We start from the raw sequence: 25,815 nt of genomic DNA on the forward strand, positions 1-25,815 counted from the left end.
ACCGACTATCCTTAAAAATTGGTATCGAGATCGATTGTAATAAAATACTTTTAAATATCGATTAACATCAATAAATAGTGAACCCCAGGGATCGTACATAAGTGTGGCTGTCTGGCATCATAGCATCTGCCGTGAAAATAATAACTATCGATGTATTTCAGCACTGCCTACTTTTAAGAGGAAAAATATCTATTTCTGGCTTGAAAGAATTTAAATCGGATTTTCTGGTCACTTTTGCACAGTTTTAGAAAATATATTAATATCAAACATTGCTAAAAGTATATCTAAAATAGGCAGATTTCTGGCTATTGGCAATTTTTAAATTTTTCTAGCAAACGAACTTTGAAAACAGCCAAAACAAGCTGTAAAATAGCTTAGTTAACAACAATGCTCGTGGCTCATCTGATGACACAGACAGCCTGCAAAGTAGGGCTGCTGATATTTTTAAAAATACCAATATCAAAATTATTCGATATGAACAAAATATTGATAGTTGATATTTTTTCCAAAAAAAATATCGATGATATAAATACTTGGGCGCGACTTTAAATTTGCCGTGCTTCCACTGAAAATTAGTTGTTGTAGTTTTTCATATTTTATTAAAGTAAAAGTTTTGCAAATTAATATTGTATACGACAAAGTGATCTCAAGTTGACTAAATATAGATCAACTCTGTTTATGCACAATCAATTTACGATCTTTAATCAGAAAACGGTCCTAACATATCGGACACCGAATTCCAACAAGTCCGAGAGCTTGAAAGCCAACTGGATTCCCTACAAGTTGGCTTATCCTCAGCATGAGCTGCGCAATTGGCTTCGATGCCTGGCACAATTCGCCTACCAAAGTTTATTAGATCCAATCCGCACCTGTGGTTTGCCCAGATTGAGTGCATTTCGCCTTTATGGTGTCACCAACAGTGATGATAAATTCGATCAAATCACCGTCAATTTGGATCCCGAGATCGCTTTGGCTGTCAAAAATTTACTGATACGTCCACCTACTGAAAACAAGTTTGAAATTCTCATGAGACGTTTATTGAAATTATTTTCCAAATCGCCAAAGACCACGGGATTGAAGCCATCAGAACTCCAAACAACGAAAACAACAGTAGCTGCTGCCTCCTCTTCGGACTCCCTTGAGCATTTAGCCAGAGAATTACACTCACTGGAGCAGAAGGTTGACTCTCTTCAGAAGGATTTAAAGTCAATAAAAATATTTAAAAAGGCATTTGATGGAAAACTTCTTAAGCTTTGAAATGTTACACAGAGTGATACGCCCACAGGGTGACACATGTTTGATGGTCAAAATAGTTAAAAAAATTTTTATTTCTCCGAAATATACATTTTAATCTTATTTCATAAAAAAGTTAAAAAATAGTTTAGTTTGCCTAATTACAAAAAAAAAAAAAAAACAGATTCATGCAAATTCGGGGTAATTAATTTAGACAACTGATTACCAAAGCGTCCTGTATGTGGAAGATAACTAACTTCCATTATACTTTGAAGGTTTCTCTATGAAATGCATATTTAACTACTTACGAACTTTTTCATAAAAAAATTATTTTTGGCACGATTTTACGCCCTAATGACCCACAGTGCGTCGCTATTGGAGAAGACCCTTCAAACACTGGCTCGAAGAACGGATCCTTATAGTCAAAACAGATAAAAAAAAGACCCTCCTCAAGGTCGATGTCGAAGCGACCGGAAAAAGCATCAGTTTCGTCATTAAAGCTTCTCGCTGCTTTCTACGACGATAATCACGTTAAAGATAGCAACAATTGTATAGCTTTTTTCCGGACAACTTTAAAGCTGCATCTCATTGAGGAGGTTCAAGCTATCGACTCCGAACTAATAGATTTGCTGGAAGTTCATACATCATAGAAACTACAATAAGTTCGCTATGACTACGACGAGTTGTTTTACTATGACCTGTCACAATCACCACGGATCGGGGCAATTCGAGTCTGCCATGTACATGTACATAAAACTGCCTACCTGTTGTTCTTCGGGAACTTCGGCTCATGTTTCAAAGGGGACTTGCAATCATCAGTTGCAGAAATGCTTAAAAGAATTGCAATACTTCTACCGAACGAATTTTTGTTAATGTGAATGTTCATTCAGCTACAGTGCTTGAAAATTTAATTTAAGAATTAAATACCTATTAAATAATATACAAAAAATATTTCTCAACTTATTTTCTTTTTTACTTTTCTATCGGTTGTATTATAGATGGTTTAAAAACTGATATGACAATATGGAGACAAACCAATATTACTGCCGAAGTGGATTGCAACAGACTTCATCGCCATCAGCAATTTCACAAACTCCCATTAGTAAGATGAATTATGGAAATAATGTTGGTCAAGAGTATTTACCATGCAGCTCAAACCAACCGGAGTCGGGTTTTAATTCGAGGGAAATGTCTTCACGAAATGGGAACAATAAACAATTTATTGGGAACCGAAACATAGGAAATCCTTATGTGTTCTCAAACTGCAATAACAGTGGTCATTGTGCAAGCAATACGAATAATGCTGGAAATTATATAAACATAATGACAGTGCCATTGGGAACTTTGCAGTATAATCGCAAGAAGTCGACAACCCAGGACTACCAGTAAGTATACACAGTTATTAAATTAATGGTTTTGACTAGGAATAAGTACGATTCCGGTTTCTGTATGTTCAAAACGAGTATTATGGTTTTATCCTTTCCATTTAAATTTCAAATATTATTTGTTTGTACTGAAAACAACATCTTTAATTTTTGAAAATCTGTTCTGGAACCATTCCGGTACAAACGTGTCGGTTTTTGAGTGTCGAAAAGAATTTGTTTCTGTGCCACTTTCGATTTACAAATGCAATGTCTAATTGCAGTTAACCGTTCTGCTGCCGGTTCCGTTTGTATTGACAAAACTAAAAATTAATTATGATATTTGTTTTTAAATATGGATTTCAATTTATATATATACAATTTATAATTTTTACAAAACTTTTACTTGAGCAACTTTTTGACATATATATGTATAATGGATTTATGGTTCAATGGTTTAACTTTTAACAGATCACGCCTATATTACAATACCACGGATGTGAAGTGCCGTGACGATTACTATTCAGGAAACAATGTTAAACGTATTAATAACGAAATCACTGCCCCTTCGCATCATCAACAACTTCAACTTCAACAACAACAACAACAACAACAACAGCAACAACAGCAGCAGCAACAACAGCAGCAACAACAGCAACAACAACAAACACAAAGTCAACATCACATGCAACATCAACTGCAACACATGAATCAGAATCCGCATAATCATCAATTGCAACACAGCCAACAGACAACCGCATGCAGCCCAAACTCTCAGTCTGTCCTGGAGACTCTAGACGATGCCGTCGATTGTGCAATGTATTCCAATCCAAGTGGAAGTGTCAGTGGCAATGGCAATGGCCGTGTTGTGGCCGCTACTCAGACGCATCTTAACAATGCTTGTGAGCAAACTCCAGTGTCTCTGGTTCCCGTCAATGTGCCTGTTCCGCCTGTGATGTACACAGTGCATCGTGTGGTGACCACCGCTCAGATCCAGACAGCGGTTGGAAGTACATTTGCATCGTCAGCGAGTGTTTCGAGTGTCGTTAGTGCCGGTCGCAATGATAACGACTGCATGACATCGGCACAAGTCACTTCAGCGATGTCCATGTCAGCCAATGATCCACAGTGTCACACTGCTGGTCTTCATATATCTGAGATAAGCGGAAATATCATGAGCAACGCCAACGCACTTGGTCCTCTAACTGGTGTCCGCAGTCCATCCGGTAAGAGTACCTTACACCCCTATAGTGTATTCAGTTGATGCTTAATCTAAGTTTATCTGATATTCAGGTATGCTTACAAATTTCTTACCAGTTCAACAACAAAGCATCAACAGCAATGAAGCTCAACAGAATCCTGCGATATCCAAACGGATGATTGGGGCTAACTCAACCTCCACATACACAAGTGCCGGAAAACCCAATTCCCTCGTAGCCCGCACTTTGCAAAATGTAAGATCCTGACGATAAGTCAAAAATTGGTGAAAAACTCAAACACTCGTGAACAAAGCGTCAGTGCTCTCTTATTTTTTTTCTGACTGTGCAAATAATAATTTTTAGTTATAACATCTTTTTATATTTGTTTTCTTATTTAAAAAAAGTATATGTTTTTTTATTATTATTATTTAACAGTTATGTTTGAATTGATCAGCATCGAAAATACGGGTACTGGGCATCTAACAGTCGATCAACTAGACGGTACCGTATTTACTTGCTATATTTTTTACAAATTTCATAAACCCTTTATACTTTTTGAGAACAGGGTCTAATGACTGAGATTTAAATTAATATTATTATTTTAATTCTATTATTATAAGGTTATCCCGACGTGCGTATACCTAATGTCAAGAGTAGCCGTGCACATGGAGATCGAGGGAACAGCTCAGTGTCCTTCTCAAGTGATGTTGGCAGCTGCATTGGGCTGTGAGGAATTGGGAATATCAAACAAACTGCTAGCGCAGAGTATCTTTGGATTATGGATGACCAGTGGGCTCCTGGAAATGCAATTGAAGGCACACCACTGTCCCTATATTGTCCGAGTGGCGTGGTCGAGTCTTCTTGAAAAGTTTAGCAGTGGCAATCCCATCGAACGAAAATTTGATGAACCCATGATTGTTCTTAAGCGGAATGTGTTCTTTTCTAAGCGAGATGAAGAGAAAATTAAGTAAGTTTGCTTAACTTATATACCTCTGGAATTTGATAATAATAATAAAATAAACTTCAGGGACCATCGAATTGTGGAGCTTCTTTACGAGGAGGCTAAGCATTACGTGTTGACCGGAAGATACATTATGGAGCCTGTGCATTCTCTTATGCTGGGCGGTATTCAAGCTAGAATTGAACTCGGTCCCTACAATTCCCATACGCACACTGTTAGTTTTTTTAGGTGAGTGCCAGCATTTGAATGTTATAAGATTTCGACTTTATTAACTCGTATACTCGAATATTCAGAGAGAACCAGTCAAGATTTCTACCAAAACACGTTGCGAAAAGTTCCAATTGGCTTTGGCTACCTATAAGCCAGAAGAATTCTGCTGAAATAAAGCTTCTAGAGCAATTTAAGAGAGTGCCACAGACAGCTACAACCCGGAAGCTAATGCGAAAATACTTGGAGTTTTGCTGGGCATTACCATTTTATGGGTGAGTATATTATAACATCAGTATTTTTTTTAATTTATCCAAGCTTTGCTTTTTAAAAGATTAATTATAAAATAAAACGGACTTGACAAATTTAATTAGATAAATAAAAAACATTTTCAATCATAATTTTAAAATATTTTAATTAAAATATTATTATAAATATTTACGAAAACACAGCGCTGCTTTCTTTCATGGACAAATGGAACAACCTGTTAGGGGAATTATGTCTTTGGTTAACCATAAAGATATGGAGGTATTGATTGCTGTAAACGAGAGAGGAGTTTTTATTATAGACTGCTTTGAACACGTAAGTTTAGCAGTTATATTCAATTAAAATAGTGAGATAACATTAATATTTTAATTTCATTTAAAGACTCTATTATTGGGCCTTCGATATGAAGATATGTCATGGGATTATGCAAAACCAAGTGCCAGTGATGATCCTGAGTGTCTAACATGCATTTTCTTGCAGGTTAGTAAGCTTTATAAGAAAATTTATATAATTTTGCATTTAATTTCGCATAAACAAATATTACTTGACTTTTAGTTTGATGCGGTGGAAAATGGAATACAAATATCTAAACTAGTACAAGTGTTCTCAAAGCAAGCTGCCATGATTGATGCGCTTATATTGCATTTTACGGAGCAGATTCGGAAAAGAAAACAGGAAGGAAATTCGGCAGAACATTTTCATGACGGTAGCTACATATGTGAAACATTTTCATTATCAATATCCTATCCGTGTTATTTTGTTCATACATATTAATTGAAATTAATAATATTTGTATATTTTTTTACAGAACCTAATCCTATACAAAATAATGGAAACGGTGTATTATGCAATAAGCTATCTAGATTGACTTTAGCCAGTTTTGATGAGGAAGGCCGCTGTATTGGGCAAATGGGATCATTATCAATAAGCTATTAACAATTGTTATATACATAGACATATATTGATGAATTTGTTTAATTTTAGGTAATTAAAAGGTCGACTTATATGTATGTATAGTAAATTAATTAACTATTGTACATAGGCATATTTGTACATACGTATAACATTTAGGGGGTTCTCGATGAACCGATTAAAAGATTTAACTGGTGCATGGCCAAACCAAAATCAATTCAATCAAATATTCGTCTTAACTTCTTGTGTGCGGGTTAAACTGGTTTATTGATTAAAGCAGACGCACAACCATTAATAAGTACATATTACGACTTAGATACATAAACGATTATATATGCACAAAATACCGAATAAATTAAACATTTCTTATGTAAGATTTGTATGTCAGATGTGCACTTTTAAATATGTAAGAATTCAGATATTTTCGAAAGTATTTGTTTACCAAATTATTATTTTAATTTTCCGACGATGCATTTATTTTTGTAATTGATCAATTATACGTGCACAAAATATACTTGTATTCGCAGATACATATATAGATACTATCAATTACAATAACAATTTAATAGTTGAAAACGATGAGATTCTCACTTATGACTTAAGGCTGATGTCTTGAGTTAGTTAATGATTGATTGATTTGATTTCTTATGCCGTAATGCCGTAATGCATACATATGTAAATACTATATCCTTTTTAAAAATGAAGTTACAAATAATAAAGACAGAACGAAATTTAGTGTAAACGAAACCAAATGGTTTGATAATTTCATTGAAAAGAATGATATATTAACACATAACATATAAATTAATTCTTAAAAGTAAATTTATATAATCTTATAATAGCCTGGTTCAAGTATGCTTATCGTTCTTTAAATTTACATTCAACACTTGTGGGGATGTAAAGAATATTCGACAATATTGTATAATTATTCTAAGTTCATATTTCAAGGTTAATTTTTGTATATATTCAAATTTGATAGATTTAACGAATTATTTTGTTATCTTAACAGTATTAAGTGTAAGAACAATTATAATTTTAGGAATGCTCCAACTCTTAACTGAAAATGATCAGACACTTAATATGATATGAAAATTGTTTATGTATATAGTTTAAATTAGATAATATAAAATGGATTTCATAAGGATTACAAAATAAAACCAACGCAATGTGGATAATTATTTAAATGCTTTTAATTTTAAACAAGATTTCGAAGGAAAAATTTTAATGAAAGGGTGATGTGTGGATTAATATCTTAATTTACTTTAGTGTTTCTATTTGTCTTTTTGATTTTTGAACCGTTTCAAATTCAAATCTCGACCTATCGGGATGCAGAGATGTTATTCAACTGTAGTCGATGAATTCATATCGATACATCGTGCTTTGATGCGATATTTGTTTGGCGCTAGTGTGTAGATATCGAATTTACTTGCCGCAGCGTCATATTGCCGCCAAATTTAAAATTCAAAATTAAATTAAAATATTCATAGGATTTAGAAACATACAATTTTATGGTATTTACTTAATATAACAGTGTGGCGTGCTTCCAGGCTTTCGACATATTTACACAGTTGCTATAAGAATTTTCAAGAATTTTATTTTATGAGTTTACACATTAATTTTAGCAAGGAATACAAGAATATGTACGTGTGTATGCAAAGAACCTTCAAGAAAAGATATCTTCTAGCATGTTTGCACTTGTATTTACAAGTAAGTAAGTATGCAAAATAAAATGCGGTCGGTTAATGACCACACATTTATTTGTCTCCAAATGTGGATAGCGAGGTGAAAAACAAAAAGAGGAATACCAATACAAAATCAAATGCCTTACAGAAGTTTGACTTCTACTTAAGGACGGACTGGGACAAATACAAAGAGAGCGAAATTGATTGAGCCGTACCCAAAACAAGAGTTAAGTTGATTTCAGTCTTAGTGGTCCTTTCTGTTCCCATCCACTTCATATTCTGAGTTTGCGCGAAGCGAATTCAATGGGACAAGAGTAACAAGTTGTTGTGGTGGTACGTTGCTCTTGCTCTGTTCTTATTGCAAAGTCTCTCTTGTCATGCCAGAGAGCGGTTGTGTGTTGGTTGCTCTCTATGACGTGTGCTAGTGTGAGTGAGTGGTTTGTCCACTGCATGTGTACATATGGATATGTGTGGCGCGCTCTTCGCCGCATTTGCCTTGAACTCGCTTTCACAGAGATAAAGCTTCGATAGGACGAAGTTCGCTGAAATCAAATCACATCCTTCTGTTAATCCGAAGAGTGAACAACAGTTGCCGCAGTGTTCGCAATTAACAATTGTTTGTTTCGTAATTATTGAGAGTCGCGCAGTTAAACCAGTTTCAAATAAATCTCGTAGACATTGTGTGATTATTGCTTATATTAAGATTTGAATATGGATATCTCAGCGTATCAGCATATGAATATTCGAATGAGTACTCGTGGCAAGAGACCGCTGCGAAATCTAACGCCTAATGACAAAGTGCGGGCCATTCAAAGAATTCATAATGGCGAGACAAAAGCAAGTGTTTCCAGGGACATTGGAGTTCCCGAATCCACGCTTCGCGGTTGGTGTAAAAATGAGCAAAAATTAAGGTTCATGTGTCGGCAATTGGGCTCGGAAAACATGGGACTGGCCGGACTCGATACGCCGCCAGAAAAACGCGCCAAATTGGAGCTACAATTGCTGCCCCCGAAGTTCGGAACAATGCCCAGCTATGATGATCTTGGCTTTGGTAGTTTGCCATTTCCGGCTATGGATTACAATTCCCACAACGAAGCATTGCTAGAGAAGTTCGCCTTGGTCGAGTTCTTGAAGAGAAATGGCCTGCACTCCGAATCCTTGCAGCAACTGTCAGGCACTGGGACAGATCCAGCTTCACCAGGCTATTCTACAAATAACATGGTGCACCAGCTCAACTTGTTGGCACTCTTCAACTCGAAGCTGTCGCCAAAGGTCGAGCACGCTACTCCGGATATGGCTGCATCCAATTTTAAGCAGGATGAACCAGTTCCACCAACCGTATTAGACGAATCTAAAAAATATAATTGTCCCTTGCTGAGTGTGAAAAATTGGGCAAAGGATCCAGCTAAGCATGTGCCATATCCCCAGCCCCAATACATTAACGATAACAACAACAACGATATTGATGGCAGAATGAGGACATCGACACCGACATCGACACTGACACCAACACCAACACCGACACCGACGCCGACTCCAGACATCGTAGCTGGCCAGTCACCACTCATAATTCCTGGAGAGGATGCCAGGCAGCAGCAGCAGCAGGAAATGCAATCAACTTTGAGCACCCAGTCAAATCCTGCATCCGCATCCTTGGTCTCCTCACCAGCGACCGATGCCGAAACCCAGGGCGGAGCCTTGTTAGATTGGTGCAAAATGTTTAGCGCCAGCTTGAACTTTTTTGCATTCGCTGCAGCTGCCGCATCTATGCATCCTGGAGCGGGAGCGGGAACGGGAGCAGGAACTGGAATTGGAGTTGGAGTTGGACGTTCTGCCATGCAGGCGACGAGGGAAATAGACACAGATACTCATAGTTTTAGCGATAATCTTTTGAAGAGATTAAGTCCTTCGGTTCATAGTGAGTCTTCAAAGGAAAGTTATTACGATAGCGAACCGGAAGATTTGTCCGTGCGCTCATGTGGCTCCAAAGTCTCAAGTCCGGCAAACAGCAGATCGCAGAGTCCCGATAAGAACAGTACATCAAGTACATCCATACACAGCGATGGAGAGCAGTAGTCAATTTGCACACACTCACACACACATTGTAGATAATTTCATAAATGTTTTAGATTTCTTAAATCGAATATTTTATGCGAATCGAATACTCACACACACATTGTAGATAATTTCATAAATGTTTTAGATTTTTTAAATCGAATCTTTTATGCGTCGTATATCAATAAACTAAACTAGATTTTCAATCATAACATATTTTAATCAGGCCAAGATAACAATTGCCAACAAATGAGTAAAATCTTCAAGTTTTATCAAAACAATAAGTATTATAAAAAGAAATTAATAAAAACAACAGCAACTACCAATTACCAATTACTAATAACAATTAAAATTACAATTACAATTACAATTACAGTTACAATTACAATTACACTTACAATTACAATTACAATTTTAATGTCATACTATAACAACAATCGTTGACTGTGTATAAAAAACCAAATGCAATAAATCTACTTAAGAAATCAGTTCTAGTTGTATTTAATAGCAAATAGCTTAAACTTTTGGCATATCTGTAAATTAATTTAATAGATTTGTTTCATTTTAGTTGTAAGAAATAAATATCATATTTGTATTTGTAAGTAACATAATAATTGATTAAAATATTTAAATTACAATTAACTAAATACTACTGAGATACAAATATACATTCATGAGAGTATAGTTCAAAATATCCAAGCATTTGTGTTTATTTTCATATTTATTATCTTTGTTATATGGGCTCAAAAACTCTTCATCTGATATTAAAAAATGATTAAATAATTGGTTTTCAATTATTAAAGTCGTTTGATTCATTAATGGATTTCTTCCACCAAAATAATTGTTGACAGCGAAATAAATTGTATGATTATTTTTCAGATGTTTGAGAAATTGTTTATTATACAAGTATTCTCCTGGAAAACTTGTGAATATTTTTTGACTGTTTAAAATTTTGACGTTTATTTAATTTTCGATATTCAAGCGTTTTTCCAAAATACAAGCAAACAGCAATCTTTTCGAAAATTGACGCTGTGTCAACTAGTGTAAATACAGCATAAGTCTCAGCACCTCAAATTTAGAAATTCTCCTCTATGTTTTTTTACGAAAACACAACAGCTTAAACTTCTGATTACTTTATCCTTCAGTTGACACAAGCGACACTTTCAAATTAAAATATTTTAGGTGGCTGTTACAAAAGTGGTTGAAGTGTAGCAAATGTCGTTCAAAATAAAATGATTTTAGATCTCTTAGCGAGATTGTTTTTACAATACCCTCAGATCATAAAAAATTCATACGAGGATAAATAGTGCAATGCGATTACGTCTTTTGCACTGCTTTCAATTTATAGTAATTAATCTTCCGGCAGTGCAATATATTGAATATGAGTAGATCGAAGAACAGAATGTTCAATGGAAAATAATTTAATATAAAATAAAAAAAATTTAAGTCATACAACAAAATAGCAATTCGACTTTTGAAAGCATCGACTAAAAATATGTTGAACATGCCTGTATAATAAATATTTTTAAACTTTTAAGGTTTTGTACGCATAAAGGGCTAAAAAATCTTAGATTAAGTAAAAATCTACAAATTCTTTACAAGCAACCCAAAAGTTGGTAATTTAAATTTTTTTAAGGTGTGGGGTAGATATTTTCGAAATTTGTTTAAAAAATTTGTCATGGTATCTCAGGTATACGAGTGAACACGAGGGATATAAATTAGAGTGCATCGATTTAAAAAATTAAAATGGTAACCCAAATTCGTAATTTACGGACAATTCTAAGATAGTTTCACCAAGAAACCATAGTCCTTAAATCAATTCTTTGTCCCGCTTTTTGAGTTGAAAAATGTTATGGCATGTGTTTTTAGTATTTCCAAGAATGAAAAATATGTTTTAAAGACAATTGATTGATTTCGAAATCTTTGATTTTGAAAGTCCTGTTAATAACAAGAGTTTTCATACCAATCTTGTTAGGATCGGACTAAAAACATTAAAGATATGCTAATAACTCATGTTAAAAATATCAAAAAGTTATAGTTGGGTTACCATTTGTCCAGTTTTTAGCCAATATAAATCACTGCACTCTAAAATACATAAATAATTTAAAAATATAAAAAACTTATTTAAATGCCGATGCAGTTGGTTTTCTATATTTACATAATTATTATTATTATCTTATTTTTTTTCATGTTTAGCTTATCTAGACTAAAATTCTGGCAAAACTGTATACAGAACATTTCAATACTCTCATTTAAAAGTAAACTGTGTGATACAAACTAAACCCATAATTATTAAAAAAATCTAAATATATTTCATAATCATGATTCATTTGATATGTTTTAACATATAAAAATAAATAAATAAATACATATTTTCAGATATATTTTAATTCATATTTATTTATATATTTATTGTCAACCTATAATCAGCCGACACTTTACATTTAAATTAACAAATAAATGAAAATATTACTGTGTAATGTAAATGTAAATATAAATATAAATATTCTAGGGGGTATCTGCAATGAAAAAGATAACGATTGGTCCAACATTTGTTGCATAGAAAAACTAGTTCAGGTGCAAGATGCAGTTGGCCAAGTTAAGGTTCACTGCATTTAAACTTGAATTATTTGTTGTGGATTGATGCTAACCGATCTTAGGCAAAATGTTAGTTGGGCCACATAAACAGGTTAAGATGGTTTTTGGATAATGGGCTTTTCTACTGCCTGCAAAAAGTCTATGTATAAATTTGCCTGCAAGAATGTCCAGAAATTGTCTGTCCTGAGCAGAGAAAAATCGAAGTGGCAGCAACAGCAGCAGCCACAAAGACAGTCGGACCTCAACGTCAGAGTCGCAGCCGCAGCCGCAGACGAATTATTGGTTCACCTTTTGGTAAAATTAAATATCGCGTGTTGGTAATTTCCGCTTGGCTTCTCGTTGCTGCTGCCGCTGTTGCTGCTGTTGCTGCTGCTGCCAACGGTTGAAGTTGAAGCGAATTATTACGATGATTACGCGACTGACAATGCTCCCATGCATTCATGTCGTCCATCCGGCCATCCAAGCGAGCTTTCTATGCATGCGTCCATCCACATCCACATCCACGTCCACGTCCACATCCATGTCCATGTTCACATTGCATGTGCTCTTCGTTGTGCTTCGTTGTGGACATCTTCGTGGCATTCTGGATGAGGATAAAATTACTTAAAAGCAAACCTCTGGGCATATCAATACTATTGGCATCCAACCGCTGTCAATATTGTGACGCCTCGTAACCCGGATGATCGTAACTGATCGCCGAAATGCATCATTATATGAAGGTACATGCGAATGTATATACATACGTATATGTGCATATTCCAGCATAAAGTTGTTATATAAAATAAGAATCTTGTGTGTGTAAATACTACGATGTACATACAGTTAGTCTAGAAATTGTTTAAACAAAATAATTTAAGATAGTTAACTTTGCAATAAAAGCACTTTTTCTCATTTATTATGTGTTCCTATTAAAATAAGAGTTATTAAGAGCCATTGGTCTTAAATATTTTTATACTTTGTCAAATCAATTACTTGACTTACTGTATGTATGTATACGGGTGCGGATATTTGCAACTCGATTTGTCTGACATCCTCCAAGCATATGATTGACAATTATAGCAGCAGGTTAACCGATCGCATTGTCTCGACACCGCAACTTTACCGGATGGCCCCTGTAATTATTGTTTGCGTGCAGGCGAACTGAGTGTTGCTAATATTACTACAACGAATACTATTCAATATTCACGAATATATATGTATATACCAAAATAATTATGTGTGTTCACATATATAGTAAGTGTATATACACACATATTGGGAAATAAGTGAACACCATTTATCGAGCCGCCACTAAACATTTAATTTAAATTGAGAAATGACAGTAGGAAAGAAGACAAATATTAGGCAAATTAAGAAACTGAATTCTATGCATATTCAAACAGTTACGGTTTCTGCGATGCTGCGAAATCAGTAGCTTACCCGGCACCTGGAAATTTTGCACCATGAACAAATTTGAAAAAAAGTATGCCGTATTTTTGGCAGATATGAGTGTGAAATTATCGAATGCGCAAGACCTAGCGTACCGACTACAGTTGTGGGAGAAACTTACAAAACTTACTTCCTTTCCAGAAAGAAGTTTAGGATATTTGAGTGATAGTAGCACCTGTGTTAAAAAAGAACGCCCTGTTGCGCACATCAGTTTTTTGTAACTAAACTTGTAATGCAATTTATCGATATATTGTATTGTCGGTGAGTTATCATGCAAGGATTGCAGGCATTAATAGGTTTAAATCGATTTTATTATAAACATATTTACGTTTTATGTTCTTAATAAAATATTCCATAGTTCATTTGGCAGTTGCTGTATTTTTGCTAAGTCTTCACTCACATGTTTGTGTGTGTAAGGACTTTTATAGCCAATTTATTCTCGATCGCATCTCGATCGCGTTTGAATAATTGGCTGCAAAGATACCTTTGCAAGTTCTGACCAAGCTCTCGAGAGTTTTGCGTGTTGAGTGGTTTTTATGCTCTAGCATGCAGCAATTACAATCAGATTAGTTGCATGTCCCCTGGCGTTCTTTGACGCAAGCTAAAAATCGCGTTGAGAATGCGACACGATGCTGCGGTTAATCGCTCATTAGTTCCCTCAAAGATGTTATATGCTGGCTCTTTTTTGTCACTTGGTTGACCACCAATTCGAAAAGACATGTTATGTATTCGGTACCTCATATAAATTCTGAATACTTTTTTAAGTATTACAATAAAATTTAAAGAAACTAATATAAGAATGAAAAAAGGATCCTAAAACTATTATTTTATTAAGGTTTAACAAAGGCATTTAATAGTAGTAAGAAAATTTGCAATGGACAAAAATTAAAAACGTTTTATGCGATTTTTATATTAATAATTTTGGCTTTTTCAAGTTTTGGGTTCTACCAATTCTCTTTCTTAATTTCAATTTCTTATTTCAATTGTTCGTAGTTTTGCTTTTGAAATTTCTATTTTCTAATTAGTTACAAGTTTTCTAATTAAGTTTTCATAATTTTTCTCTTTCCAATTAAGCTATTTTTAGCAATATTTGTCAAAATTTGTGTAGTCTCATATTCATTAATATATGCTATAAAAAATTATCTCTTCAATATTGTTAACTTAAAAAAAAGCTGTTACAAATATAGGGTATTTAGTAGCGCGCAGTTCGGTTGCAGCAGAGTTTCCACTTGTGTGTTTGTGTTGTGTTCTATACTTATTAAAATGTAGGCTACATTTATGTCCTTTTATTACAAGAACAAAAACAAATCAAAAATTTTATTCAGACAAAGAGTTTCGCACAATGTTGCACAAAAGTTCTTACAAATATACAAATATGCATAGTATCTATATACACAGAGATTTGTATATATTTAATTTTTTTTGTCGACTAACAACATGGAAAGGGAAGAAAACATCTTTTGCAAATAATCACTTTTTTGTCTTTTGCTGAAATTGTGTTTTTGTTTTCATATTTCTTTTTATAGTTGTGCTCTGCATTTCTCTATTACTTCTTTGTCCTTGCTAACATCAAAGTCTATCTTTGGACCTTTGTCATTATGGTGTTTTCACACTCTACACCGAAAGCGTAACAAGTACGAATACTCTAGTCGAGAGCTCTCTACTCGGGTATGCTCGATAGCCCAATTGACTGTTGATATTGATCATGTTCCAAAAAATAAACACATTTAATCTTTTATCAAACAGTTTTAATTGAAAAATAAATAATGTAATTAAGTATGGAATTAAACTTTAATGATCTCCAAATTTAAACGAAGTAAATATCATTCTAAACCAGTGACTATTGACTATTGATTACTAATATTCAAATTAAACTATTACAAATTTCTTACTATACTTTGACTTAAACTTTTATTTTTGTGACATTTTAGTACGCTGAACATTTTCAAAGTGTTGGCTAACATTAATTTCTTAAGCTAACAGGACAATCAATAGCTACAGCGTAAATATTTTTTACAGATAATACTTTCTAATATCGGTGTTTTCGAAGCAAAAAAATCAAAAAAAATTGGTGTCAAACGTGCGGTAGTCCCGGATTTCTTAAATAAAGTATACAATACTTGATTCAAGCACGAAAATTCATCTGCCTTTCGGCAGATATTTGGATTCTCGGGGCTCTGTAAAATATTTTTTAATTAGATAAAATCTTTGACTTTTTATATTCAGTCCTAGTCATTTATCTGCATATTGTCTTAATTTAACAAGAGTAATCCGAATACATACTTGAATCAAGAATTTGTAACTTGAATTTTATAATAATTTTGCTCTGTGTAAAAATGAGCTAAAAGAAATCCATCTTGGATGAAGTCTGCCGATAACCTCGCCTAATTTAGTTGATTTTTTTGCAAACTGTTGTGACACATTCAAATAACTTCTATAAAAATGTTAGTGAACTAATATAACAATACAAAGTTAGTCTTATCTGAACCAACAATGACATATTCCGTCAGTGTCCTTTGTCAGAATGACACGAAGTGTCGGGGTGAAAGCCTTCGGGCAGAGGTACTGTAAAATTCGTTATCCTTGACAATCAATGCCAGGCAGGAGCACTAAACAAACCTTTGTCGAGTGGATTTGTATTTAAGGAAGATTTTATTGCAAATCAAACGGTTTTGCGATGCTGATAAAAGCTTAAGAATCAATAGGCTAGGAAATATCTTTAAGCAAGTGGGATCCGCCCCCTGCTCGCTTCGCACGCGGTGAGGTGCGGCTACAGTCGAGCACGCTCGACAGTAGGATACTCTGTTCTAAAAGTGCTAAAAGTCCGTAACAAAAGTCCTATGGCAGCTGTATGATATATGAAACCGAATTTAACCAAATTTGGTGAGGATGTATAATACCAGCAAAAAAAACTTTTTCATACCTAAACTTCATTTTCGATCTATCGTTCCTATGGCGGCTATATGATATAGTGGTCCGAAAAAAAAACAAACTGATTAAACATATATATACTTTGGGTGGTCTGCCACGCCCCCTTCTGCCTTTTACATACTTTCTGCCAAACACATTATACCCTTTTTTATCCAATTTGAAAGTGCACTGTCACAGCTAGAATAGTAAAGAGTGCTCATTTGGATGACACTCTGTAACTAACTCTATGTCAATCCTTATCAAGAACTTATGACCAGGGACAGAGCCGGAAGAACAATAAATGCTTAAGTTAAAGAATAGTTTTTGACTTGCTTTCTGTTGCTTGTGACAAAAATTCGCATAACTTAATCACACCCTCTTTCAATATAAAAAGGGTATAAATACCGTAAAACCAACGCGACAATGTTTGTATATGAAAACAAAACATTCTCATACTTGGTTAAAAATATTCATTATGTGCAATGTTATGTTATGTGTAAGTAACCCTTATTCTTGGGGTGCACTTTCTCTATTGCAACGAAACTTTGCTACCTTACTACATTGGGATGGTAAACACAAGGGTCAGAGGTCATCTTCACGAACACCGCGTAGAGACTACTGCAGATTTCATCAACGTTCGGCATTGCGTCAATGAATTTTTCGTGTCCGGCCAGAGAATCCGTTAAAAGGGCATGCATGTTACCCGTAACAAAACGTTTCGTGAGAAAAAGGGCTTATTATCTCCCAATCCGTAGTTGTTTTCAGTGGTAATTTGTGTCCGGTTTGATTATACGCGTACCAAAGCAAATATACATGTATATGTATGACGACGCTTGATAAATTAAGGCTAAATACCGGTTGTTGTGTTTATTTTTTTATTACACTGTCACTGAAAGGCGATTTGAAAAATTAGGTAGGTTTCTGTATATTGGGATATGAATTCTTAAGCAGTCATTTGCCTATACAAGCATCTAATCTTAACAAATGACCTAACGTCTCATCGTCAATGTCTGCGGCAAACTGGTCCTCGGTACCAATTCAATATAAAATATAAATGTCCTGCCAGATCTGCCCTAAATCTATTTTGTTGTTAGCCTATCTTTATAGTTTTTTTTTTTATAAATATGATAAGTTTTTCTTTCGATGCCGATCGTAATTACATACAAATTATTTCATATATAAAATTATTATTTACAATTAAATTTAATACGCGTATTGTAACAGTAAAAAAAAATTTGTTTAGAATTTAACCAGAATTGTAAAATAAAAATGTAATACTAATAATTTAGCTGTGTATGCTATAAAAAATATTAATTCATAAATAGTTGAAAAATTAACAAATATACGTTATGAATGATCGTGCTTTTCTTTTGATACTCTTAATTGAAACCATACATAGTTCAGGTATTTTTTTATACATTATTTCCATGATAATAAAGTTTTTTCTTTTGTTGCCTTTACAATTTGATAATACATTAAAATATTTAATAACATTAATATATGACTTAAAATCTGAAATTATTTAGAAAGAAATAATTTTGATTGAACTAAGTATTTTAGAAGATGTAATGAAACGAAAATATCATTTATATAACAAAAATTATTTCCGATTTATGTGTTTTTTCATGAGTATTAGGGTTAATATTATTTTTATTTTTTCACTTTTTTATTTAATCCGTTAGTTTAGTTAATCGTTAAATCGAACTAATTTTGAACGAAAGCTCGCATACTGTAAAAACATGTGAATGTACATATGTATATATTTATATGTTATTTCATTAAGAATAATTGTGAGTGTAACAATACTCGACATGGCAACGTTCATTAACTTATTTAATTGGTCCAGCGAGTGGTCGACGCAATGTGCTACGAATATAATGGAAAGTTTCACATTTTGCTTAAAATGGTTTAGGTTTTAACGGTCAGGTTGGTCCAGGAATATAGGACTTGCCGTCATTTATAATAGTTGTAGGCATGTACATATATCTTGGTATATACTCAATATGTATGGACATGCTAGTATATAGGCTATGTATTTGTGTAAGTATATATATGGGATACAAATGTCAGAAAGAGGCCTATATTTGCCTCATGTGCGGAGGTGGCATTAAAAACAAACCCTTTTACTTGTTGTTAAACAAACTTGCGATGTCTATTTCAGCACTACCGCACACTCACACACTCGCACACTCGCACACACGCATACACGCACACTTAATAACACAGATGGTCCTGTCCCAGCTCCAAAGTGGACAGAATTTAACGTGCCACCGACTCGTTTAATAATTGCTCAGAGTGCGGTGCGATTTGGGTATGCGCGTTACAGAATCGCTGGACCATCAGCCGTGTCGTTAGGCCTGTCAAACCGACCCAAACCGGACAGGGGACAGGGATTGGGCTCGGGACCAGGACAGGGTTCGGGAACGGGAACGGGAGCGACCGGACCAAACCGGACCGGACCGAACCGGCTCAGAACGGACTAGACCATTTGGCAAGAGCTAAAATTTTGTGATAGATGCGGTTTGTGGAGGCTGGACAAATGTTCGCGAGGTGTTGTGCACACGCACACCATTCCATATTCCCAATTCGTTGCTGTAACCCCAAAGTGTCCAGAAAAGGGATGAAACGGCTGAAAAATGCTTACGACTGGGTTTCGAAAATGTTATTACGAATATATTATACAAACACAGACATACAAACAAACATGCATACATAACATATATATCTATTAAGTATGTATGTTCGTATGTAGAACTTTCATTAAATATACATACATAGACACTTAGGCCAGTATGTAAGACATATACATAACTAAGTGTGTTGGAATATATAAGTAGGTGTGGTTGTAAATGAAACAAACAAAAAATTGTACATTATAAGATATGTAAATATGTATGTATGTTAATATTTGTGCAGGTATGTATATGTATATGTATGTATGTACAATTTTAGTCGGCACATAAAAGTGTAACAGTGGTCAACAGATTGGCAAAGGTTCGTTAAGCCCACGAACGGAGCGAAGCGTCCTGAAAGAAGGTTATTGTGCGATGGGGCTCACATCAACCTTGTTCTCAAACCCCACCTCCTATCCGGCAAGGATGTTATGTTTAGTTAAATCTAACTTTTCTGAAATAGGGTTAGTAGTGTAATCAAAATGCCACACTGAAGTAGTAAAATTTGACATAAATTTTACAGCTCACACGTGGCAGCGATTGATGCCGTGGTGAATCCCGCTGGACAACAGGTCACAGGCCACTGCCATTAATGAGTGGATGAGTTTGGGTAATTATTTAGAATTTGGTTAATTTAAATCATCCCAGTAACTGTGCAATGCGTGTACTGATGCCTTTCTACTAAGAAACAGTTAAACAGACTTAAGTATATGTACTCTATTAGATCTAAAATTGCCTGTATCATTCTGTCATTTGTCCTTTAACCCTTAATCACCTAAGATCGTCTACAGACTAAAATCCAATTACATATATATATAAATCTATTACATATATATGAATCTAAACCGTCAAATATGATTTTCGACAATTTCTTCACTAGTTGAAATGATATAAATCCGAGGAATTTGATAAGAAAAGCGAAGATCCACCCCCGCCGCACTGCCAACTACCAGAATCAACGTTGGTAAAAAAGCAGTTCAACCAGTGGAAACTGTGAGAACCGATAAAATAAACCAATTATCTGAGTGGTGATAAAAAAACTGTGAAAAAATCCGAAAAAAAACATTTTTTGTTTCTCAAAAGCAAAAACACTGCTTCAAAGACTAAAATATATACTATGATATGATTAATTTTTATTACTTTTTAACTGTTTTGAGTATTACTTCAATTAAAAACGTTTATTTATATTTACATTAAATTTAAATTTTTTCACCTAACCCACTAAGACCGATATATATATTTCGATTCCAGTGGTTAAAGGGTTAATTTCTATTTTTTCTAATTTTTTCTTGATCCCTTGGCTAATAAGGCTCTCGAGTAAATTGTCTCTGTCTCTCTATATTATACGCGAACCGAATTATAATTCATATATAAAATGTTCTGTTTGAAAAACTTTTGTCAATTATCAAAACTATTATCAATGAAAATTAAAACGATTTAATGTGTTTTTATATAATTCATCCAAGGTTCGAACCAAAACTTGGTCTCAGGAGGTGAAAAAACCGGCTCGCAACTTGAACCCATGTCTTTATTGTTCAAGTTGCTGAAAGTCCTTTACCAACAATTTTGGAAGTTTGCAGCCTTTGATTGCATGTTATTTTTGACAACGAATTCTAAAAGTTTTCTTTTTTTACCCCTTATTAATTGTTAATACATTTTCGTTTGACATATTAACTTTATCTATATATACGTTTGTATACGAAAAGTAGTAGTAGTAGTAGTAGTAGTAGTAGTAGTAGTAGTAAGTAGCACCAATAAAGGTGCTCATTAAAAAATTGTAATGTAAAATATTTACTCATTTCCATCAAAGCATATTAACTTTATTTACATGGGGTTTTTTTTTATTTTTGACTATTATTGATTGAATTATTTATATATGTCTGTGGGTGTAAAGTATCAATCTTTCTGTGACCATTCAAACAATGTTGGCCTTAACATTTGTTTGAAGACTTTTGCAACTGCATCTTGGCTCATAGTCGGTATTGTTAGTATGCACAGAAATAGTTTATTTACTGACTTTTAAAACTTGCGAAGTGACTGAAAAGTTTTCTTGACCTTGTAAACTTTGAGACTTACACGAAAAGAATTTAGCCAAACCTAGACGTTCAAAGTAAGTTTTTCTCATTTGGGTCGTTGAAGGCGAATCGCATTAAGATATGTAACTGTGTGTATATGATGTGTAATAAGTATGTATGTATATATTTGCACGAACTCGTATATGACTCAACAAGTGGGGCATTTCATTCAACTATATTTAGCTTAGTTTTTTTTTCCACATCTTCGACGTGTTAGCCACAGATTCAATGCACTTTTTAACATCTCTTAGAATTCGGTACGGCTTCAGTTGTCCCTCCGGATGTACCCTTGACTCCCTACTGTCCGTGTATCAGTTTCAGTTACACTGCTGTTGGCAGCTGTTGAATAGCCGCAGTTTTTCATGAAGCACGCTCATATTGAGTTGCTGCTGCCATTACCCTTGCCATCGCCAAAGGTGTTGCATTCAAATCGCGGCGGCAAAAAATTCACTTTTCGAGTGTTTCGCGGAGACAAAAACTGCAACAAAAAGGACGATGAAAAAACAAGTAAGAACGAGTGTACGACTCTTAGATACCCTTTGCTTTATCTAAAAATTTTTAAACGTCAACAGCATAAAAATTGCAGCATACTTTTAGGAGCTCGCCTTACTTAGAAACTTAAAACCGCTATAACTGTACCTATAAATATCGAATATTCATGGGATTATTTAGGCTGATTGATAATAATGAAATTTAACTTTCACTACAATAAAGATTGTTTTATCTTCGAAACTGTGGGTGTGGCGGCGAAATTTTGAAAATAAACAGATCTGTGTGGGGCTCCAAGAAGTTTGTGTGCCAAGTTTGGTTGCTCTAGCTCTTATAGGCTCTAATCTATAGGTGTTTGTAAAGACGGACCTGGCTATATCGACTCGAATGTCGTTGATGATCAAGAACTACATAACGAACTACTGCAACGAATTCAACATACCCTTGAACTTAGCGAGCAAGAGGTACAAAAATCGGCCATGAATAACGGTATTTTTTTTTTGGGTTAGCACGCATCAAAATTGCACCATATGGAAATTTAGTTGGCAACTGCCGTGATATCGTTGACGCCGAAAATGACTGAAAAAAACTGCAGCTGTGTGCTCCAATGCGAAGGTCAATCAAGTGACTGCTTTTTTTCCAGCCAACTGCCAACTGGCATTTGGCAAGAGCGAAGAGGCAACTGCCTTTCACCAATGCGCCAAAATTGCGGTAAAACAAAAACTGCGGCCGTCACACAGCTCACTAAGCGCTTCGAGCTACGGCGCAAAAAATCGCCGGACAACGGGAAAAACTGGACGGATGGACGTTTGGACGCGGGAGCGCCATTTAAGGGGATTAGGCAGTCAGTTGGAAACCGCTTGTTTGCCCAGTGGCATGCAGCTTGATGCACTTGACTCTTTTTTCTGCTGCATAACAGCATTGCCCCCACCCCCCCTATGCCCCTCATCCAGCTCGTGCGTCTTCGCGTGCATTGCAGGCGCCATGTCCTGGTCCTGGTCCTTGGTCCTTGGTCCCGAACCGCATTCAATGTAGATGTGTCCTCTCTCCTTTGGCCATCGTCATGTGATACTGTCGCCGATTAGGCATGTATGGACGTGCAAAGTGCTTGTGATGTGTGTTTCGAATGTTTGTTGGTTTTTGACACGGCCCATGCTCGAAAAAATAGTTTTTTTCAGACTTGCATATTCGGAATATGGCTTTTGGCCATGTTTCTATTTCCCACAGCTTAACAGGTTAATTGGAAAACATTGTTTTATGCGCTCATATTTCGGCAATAGTTTCAAAACACGTTAATGCTCACATTTCTATTTATTTATTATACGATGATTTATGTTTATTTTAAACGGGTTATTTAGAGGGATTTCACAAGGTTGAAGGTAGATTCATTTGACTGGATTTCGATATTAGATGAAAGATTGTTCTTAACAAAAGTGCTTGTTTATCTTACATACATACAATATGTCACGTAATTATTTTGACAAAGAAATGAATTTACATATTCAATTTTGTATAAATTATTTAATGAGGTACTGTGGGCTCAACTTAAAATAACAAAAAAATTGTTAATATTTGAAATGAATTGAGGGCAACCGATTTTTGTGTCTCCGAAAATATATCTTTAAAACCGAAAGTTTTGACGTTTTTGGAATAGCGACTTCTTATAAGATAATATAATTATCTGGTTGTTTTCCAAAGCAACTGACAGAAACTTTTCAAAAATAGATTTTATATATAATTTAATCAAGATTTAGCACATAAAGTTCTTAACCATGTATTTTTTTATAAGTGTGCCAAACGATCGATCTTCTATGGCAGATGTGCATATCATTGTAATAATGTTATTAACAATTAAAATATTTCATTTAGACACTTCTTGATATCCGATAAATCGTAATTATATCCGTGAAAAGTACCGTAGCTGAAATTTTAGGCAATTAATATTCAAAGTTTCAAATCCAGTTTTTGCTATTTTATGTATTGTGAATAAAACTCGGTTCACAATATCTGAAAACTAGCAAATTAAATTTTAATTTACTTAAATTTTTATCATTTTTAGAATTTATTCATTATATTGTAATATATTTTAATTGTTAAGCTTACATCCTTATTTTATAAGTATACAATCAGAATTTTTTTTTTGCATTTTAATCATTTAAATTAATATTTACTTATATTTTTGATTTGCATTCAAAAATTATGAAATAATAAATAAATTAAATTATTTATTTTAAAGACTCGTATTTTCATTTTTTTTGACTGGATTTCAATGTAAATGTAGAAAAACTAAAAGCTAATATTGGTTAATAGAACAATTTTTAAACCATTTCCAAAGCGATGAATCATTTTGAGTGTGTTATTTTGTTTTTGAACTGAAATTTGGTTCGCAGATTGTTCAGATGCATTTGCAAGTTTAATTAACGCAGATGCGTTTGGATATCGGAATTCTCATAGGCAAGTCCTTTGGTTTTGAGGAGGTGGTCGGTGAAGTGTCGTGTTTTGCATAAGGTTTATTGTTGTACAATTCTCTTAGAGATTTTCTTGTCTAATTGCTTGCGCTCTGGCATGGAAGAAGACTTGGAGCAGACCATAGTATCGATATAGAAAACTGTAGCATGGCAAGATGTTAGACAGAGTTGTGGTGAGGATTGGACAGTGTCCATGTGCCTACATATATTCGTGTGTATTTGAATTCTACCGACTTGGTATGTATTCCAGATGTGTATACGTATATTGAAATATGAAGGCATGTGTGTGAATGTGTGTGTGTGTTTGTGTGTGTGTGTGTGTGAGCCATTCTAGGTGCTGTCAAAACTAAAGCGCGCCGTTGCCAGAGACAGACATGCACAACTTTTGCTCCATACAATATCAGCAATTTCCTTCGTTAGTCATTCGTTTCCTTCGTCTGCCTTGTTGTTATGGCTCCCACCGTCCATCTACGAGAATGAAGATGAGGTTGACGATGGTACTGGGAATGGGAGTGGGAGTGGGATTGGGGTCTGTCCCGTTGGTCTTTCTACTTTTGATGTAGATGCGGAGACCTCCGAGTTCAATGCCTAGACCGGACCGAACAACCAAGCAAGCAAGCAAGCAAGCGACGTTTGGACATTTGGACATTTGGACATCTGGACATTTGGACATTCGGACGTCTGGACTAGTACAAGAGGACATATCGCCAGCAGACGGCGATGGCGATGGCGATGGCGACCCACGTATATTTCTGTGTATGCATGGAAAGTAAAGCACATACGGTCGAGACTCATGCACACTTAGCCATGAGTCGACGTGGCCATACTATGTTAGGTAGTCACACATGGACACATAATGTAAATGTCCGCAATTTCTTTTTGGGCATCTCTTAGCCGCTGCTGCCCGCAGTCGAGTCGCTGCCACTACCTCTGCTGCTGCCATTTAGCTTGAATGCGAGAATCCCTTTTTGCCTCGCCTCGCCTTTGCCTTTGCCTTTGCCTTTGTGCGCCTTACTCCACAACGACGTTGTACTTGTACGACGATGGATCCACACATGGCACAAGCAACTTGCGGCCCAGCAAAGCGCAGAGCAGCGCAGATTGCTTCTGCCATCGTCGTAGTCGTCGTCGTCGTCGTCGTCGTCGTTGCTGTCGCCATCACCACGTTTCCATCATAGCACCCAACCACCTGGCGCCAGGGGCGAGTCGATCGATAATTTCCATAGTTGACCACTGCTGTGTATGCGAATTTTGAAGCGGACATCTGCACAAACGTACAGAATCACCCTCTCTAACAA

At 35.1% G+C, this 25,815-nt stretch overlaps 2 protein-coding genes across 2 annotated transcripts; both read left to right on the plus strand.

Annotated features, from left to right (window-relative positions):
• Positions 1-2,256: 2,256 nt before the first annotated feature.
• Positions 2,257-7,318, plus strand: LOC117790907. The gene is made up of 10 exons (XM_034630519.1): positions 2,257-2,618; positions 3,066-3,820; positions 3,888-4,048; positions 4,414-4,760; positions 4,821-4,982; positions 5,048-5,236; positions 5,414-5,543; positions 5,610-5,708; positions 5,784-5,934; positions 6,037-7,318. The coding sequence occupies exons 1-10, from the start codon at positions 2,257-2,259 to the stop codon at positions 6,162-6,164; spliced, it is 2,484 nt and encodes an 827-aa protein (XP_034486410.1). The 3' UTR covers positions 6,165-7,318.
• A 1,215-nt stretch (positions 7,319-8,533) lies between these two features.
• Positions 8,534-10,123, plus strand: LOC117791516 (protein distal antenna-related). Its single transcript, XM_034631300.1, has one exon. The coding sequence runs from the start codon at positions 8,534-8,536 to the stop codon at positions 9,896-9,898; it is 1,365 nt and encodes a 454-aa protein (XP_034487191.1). The 3' UTR covers positions 9,899-10,123.
• Positions 10,124-25,815: the final 15,692 nt, after the last annotated feature.

The sequence above is a fragment of the Drosophila innubila genome, assembly GCF_004354385.1.
Source record: "Drosophila innubila isolate TH190305 chromosome 3R unlocalized genomic scaffold, UK_Dinn_1.0 2_E_3R, whole genome shotgun sequence".
Taxonomy (NCBI): Eukaryota; Metazoa; Arthropoda; class Insecta; order Diptera; family Drosophilidae; genus Drosophila; species Drosophila innubila.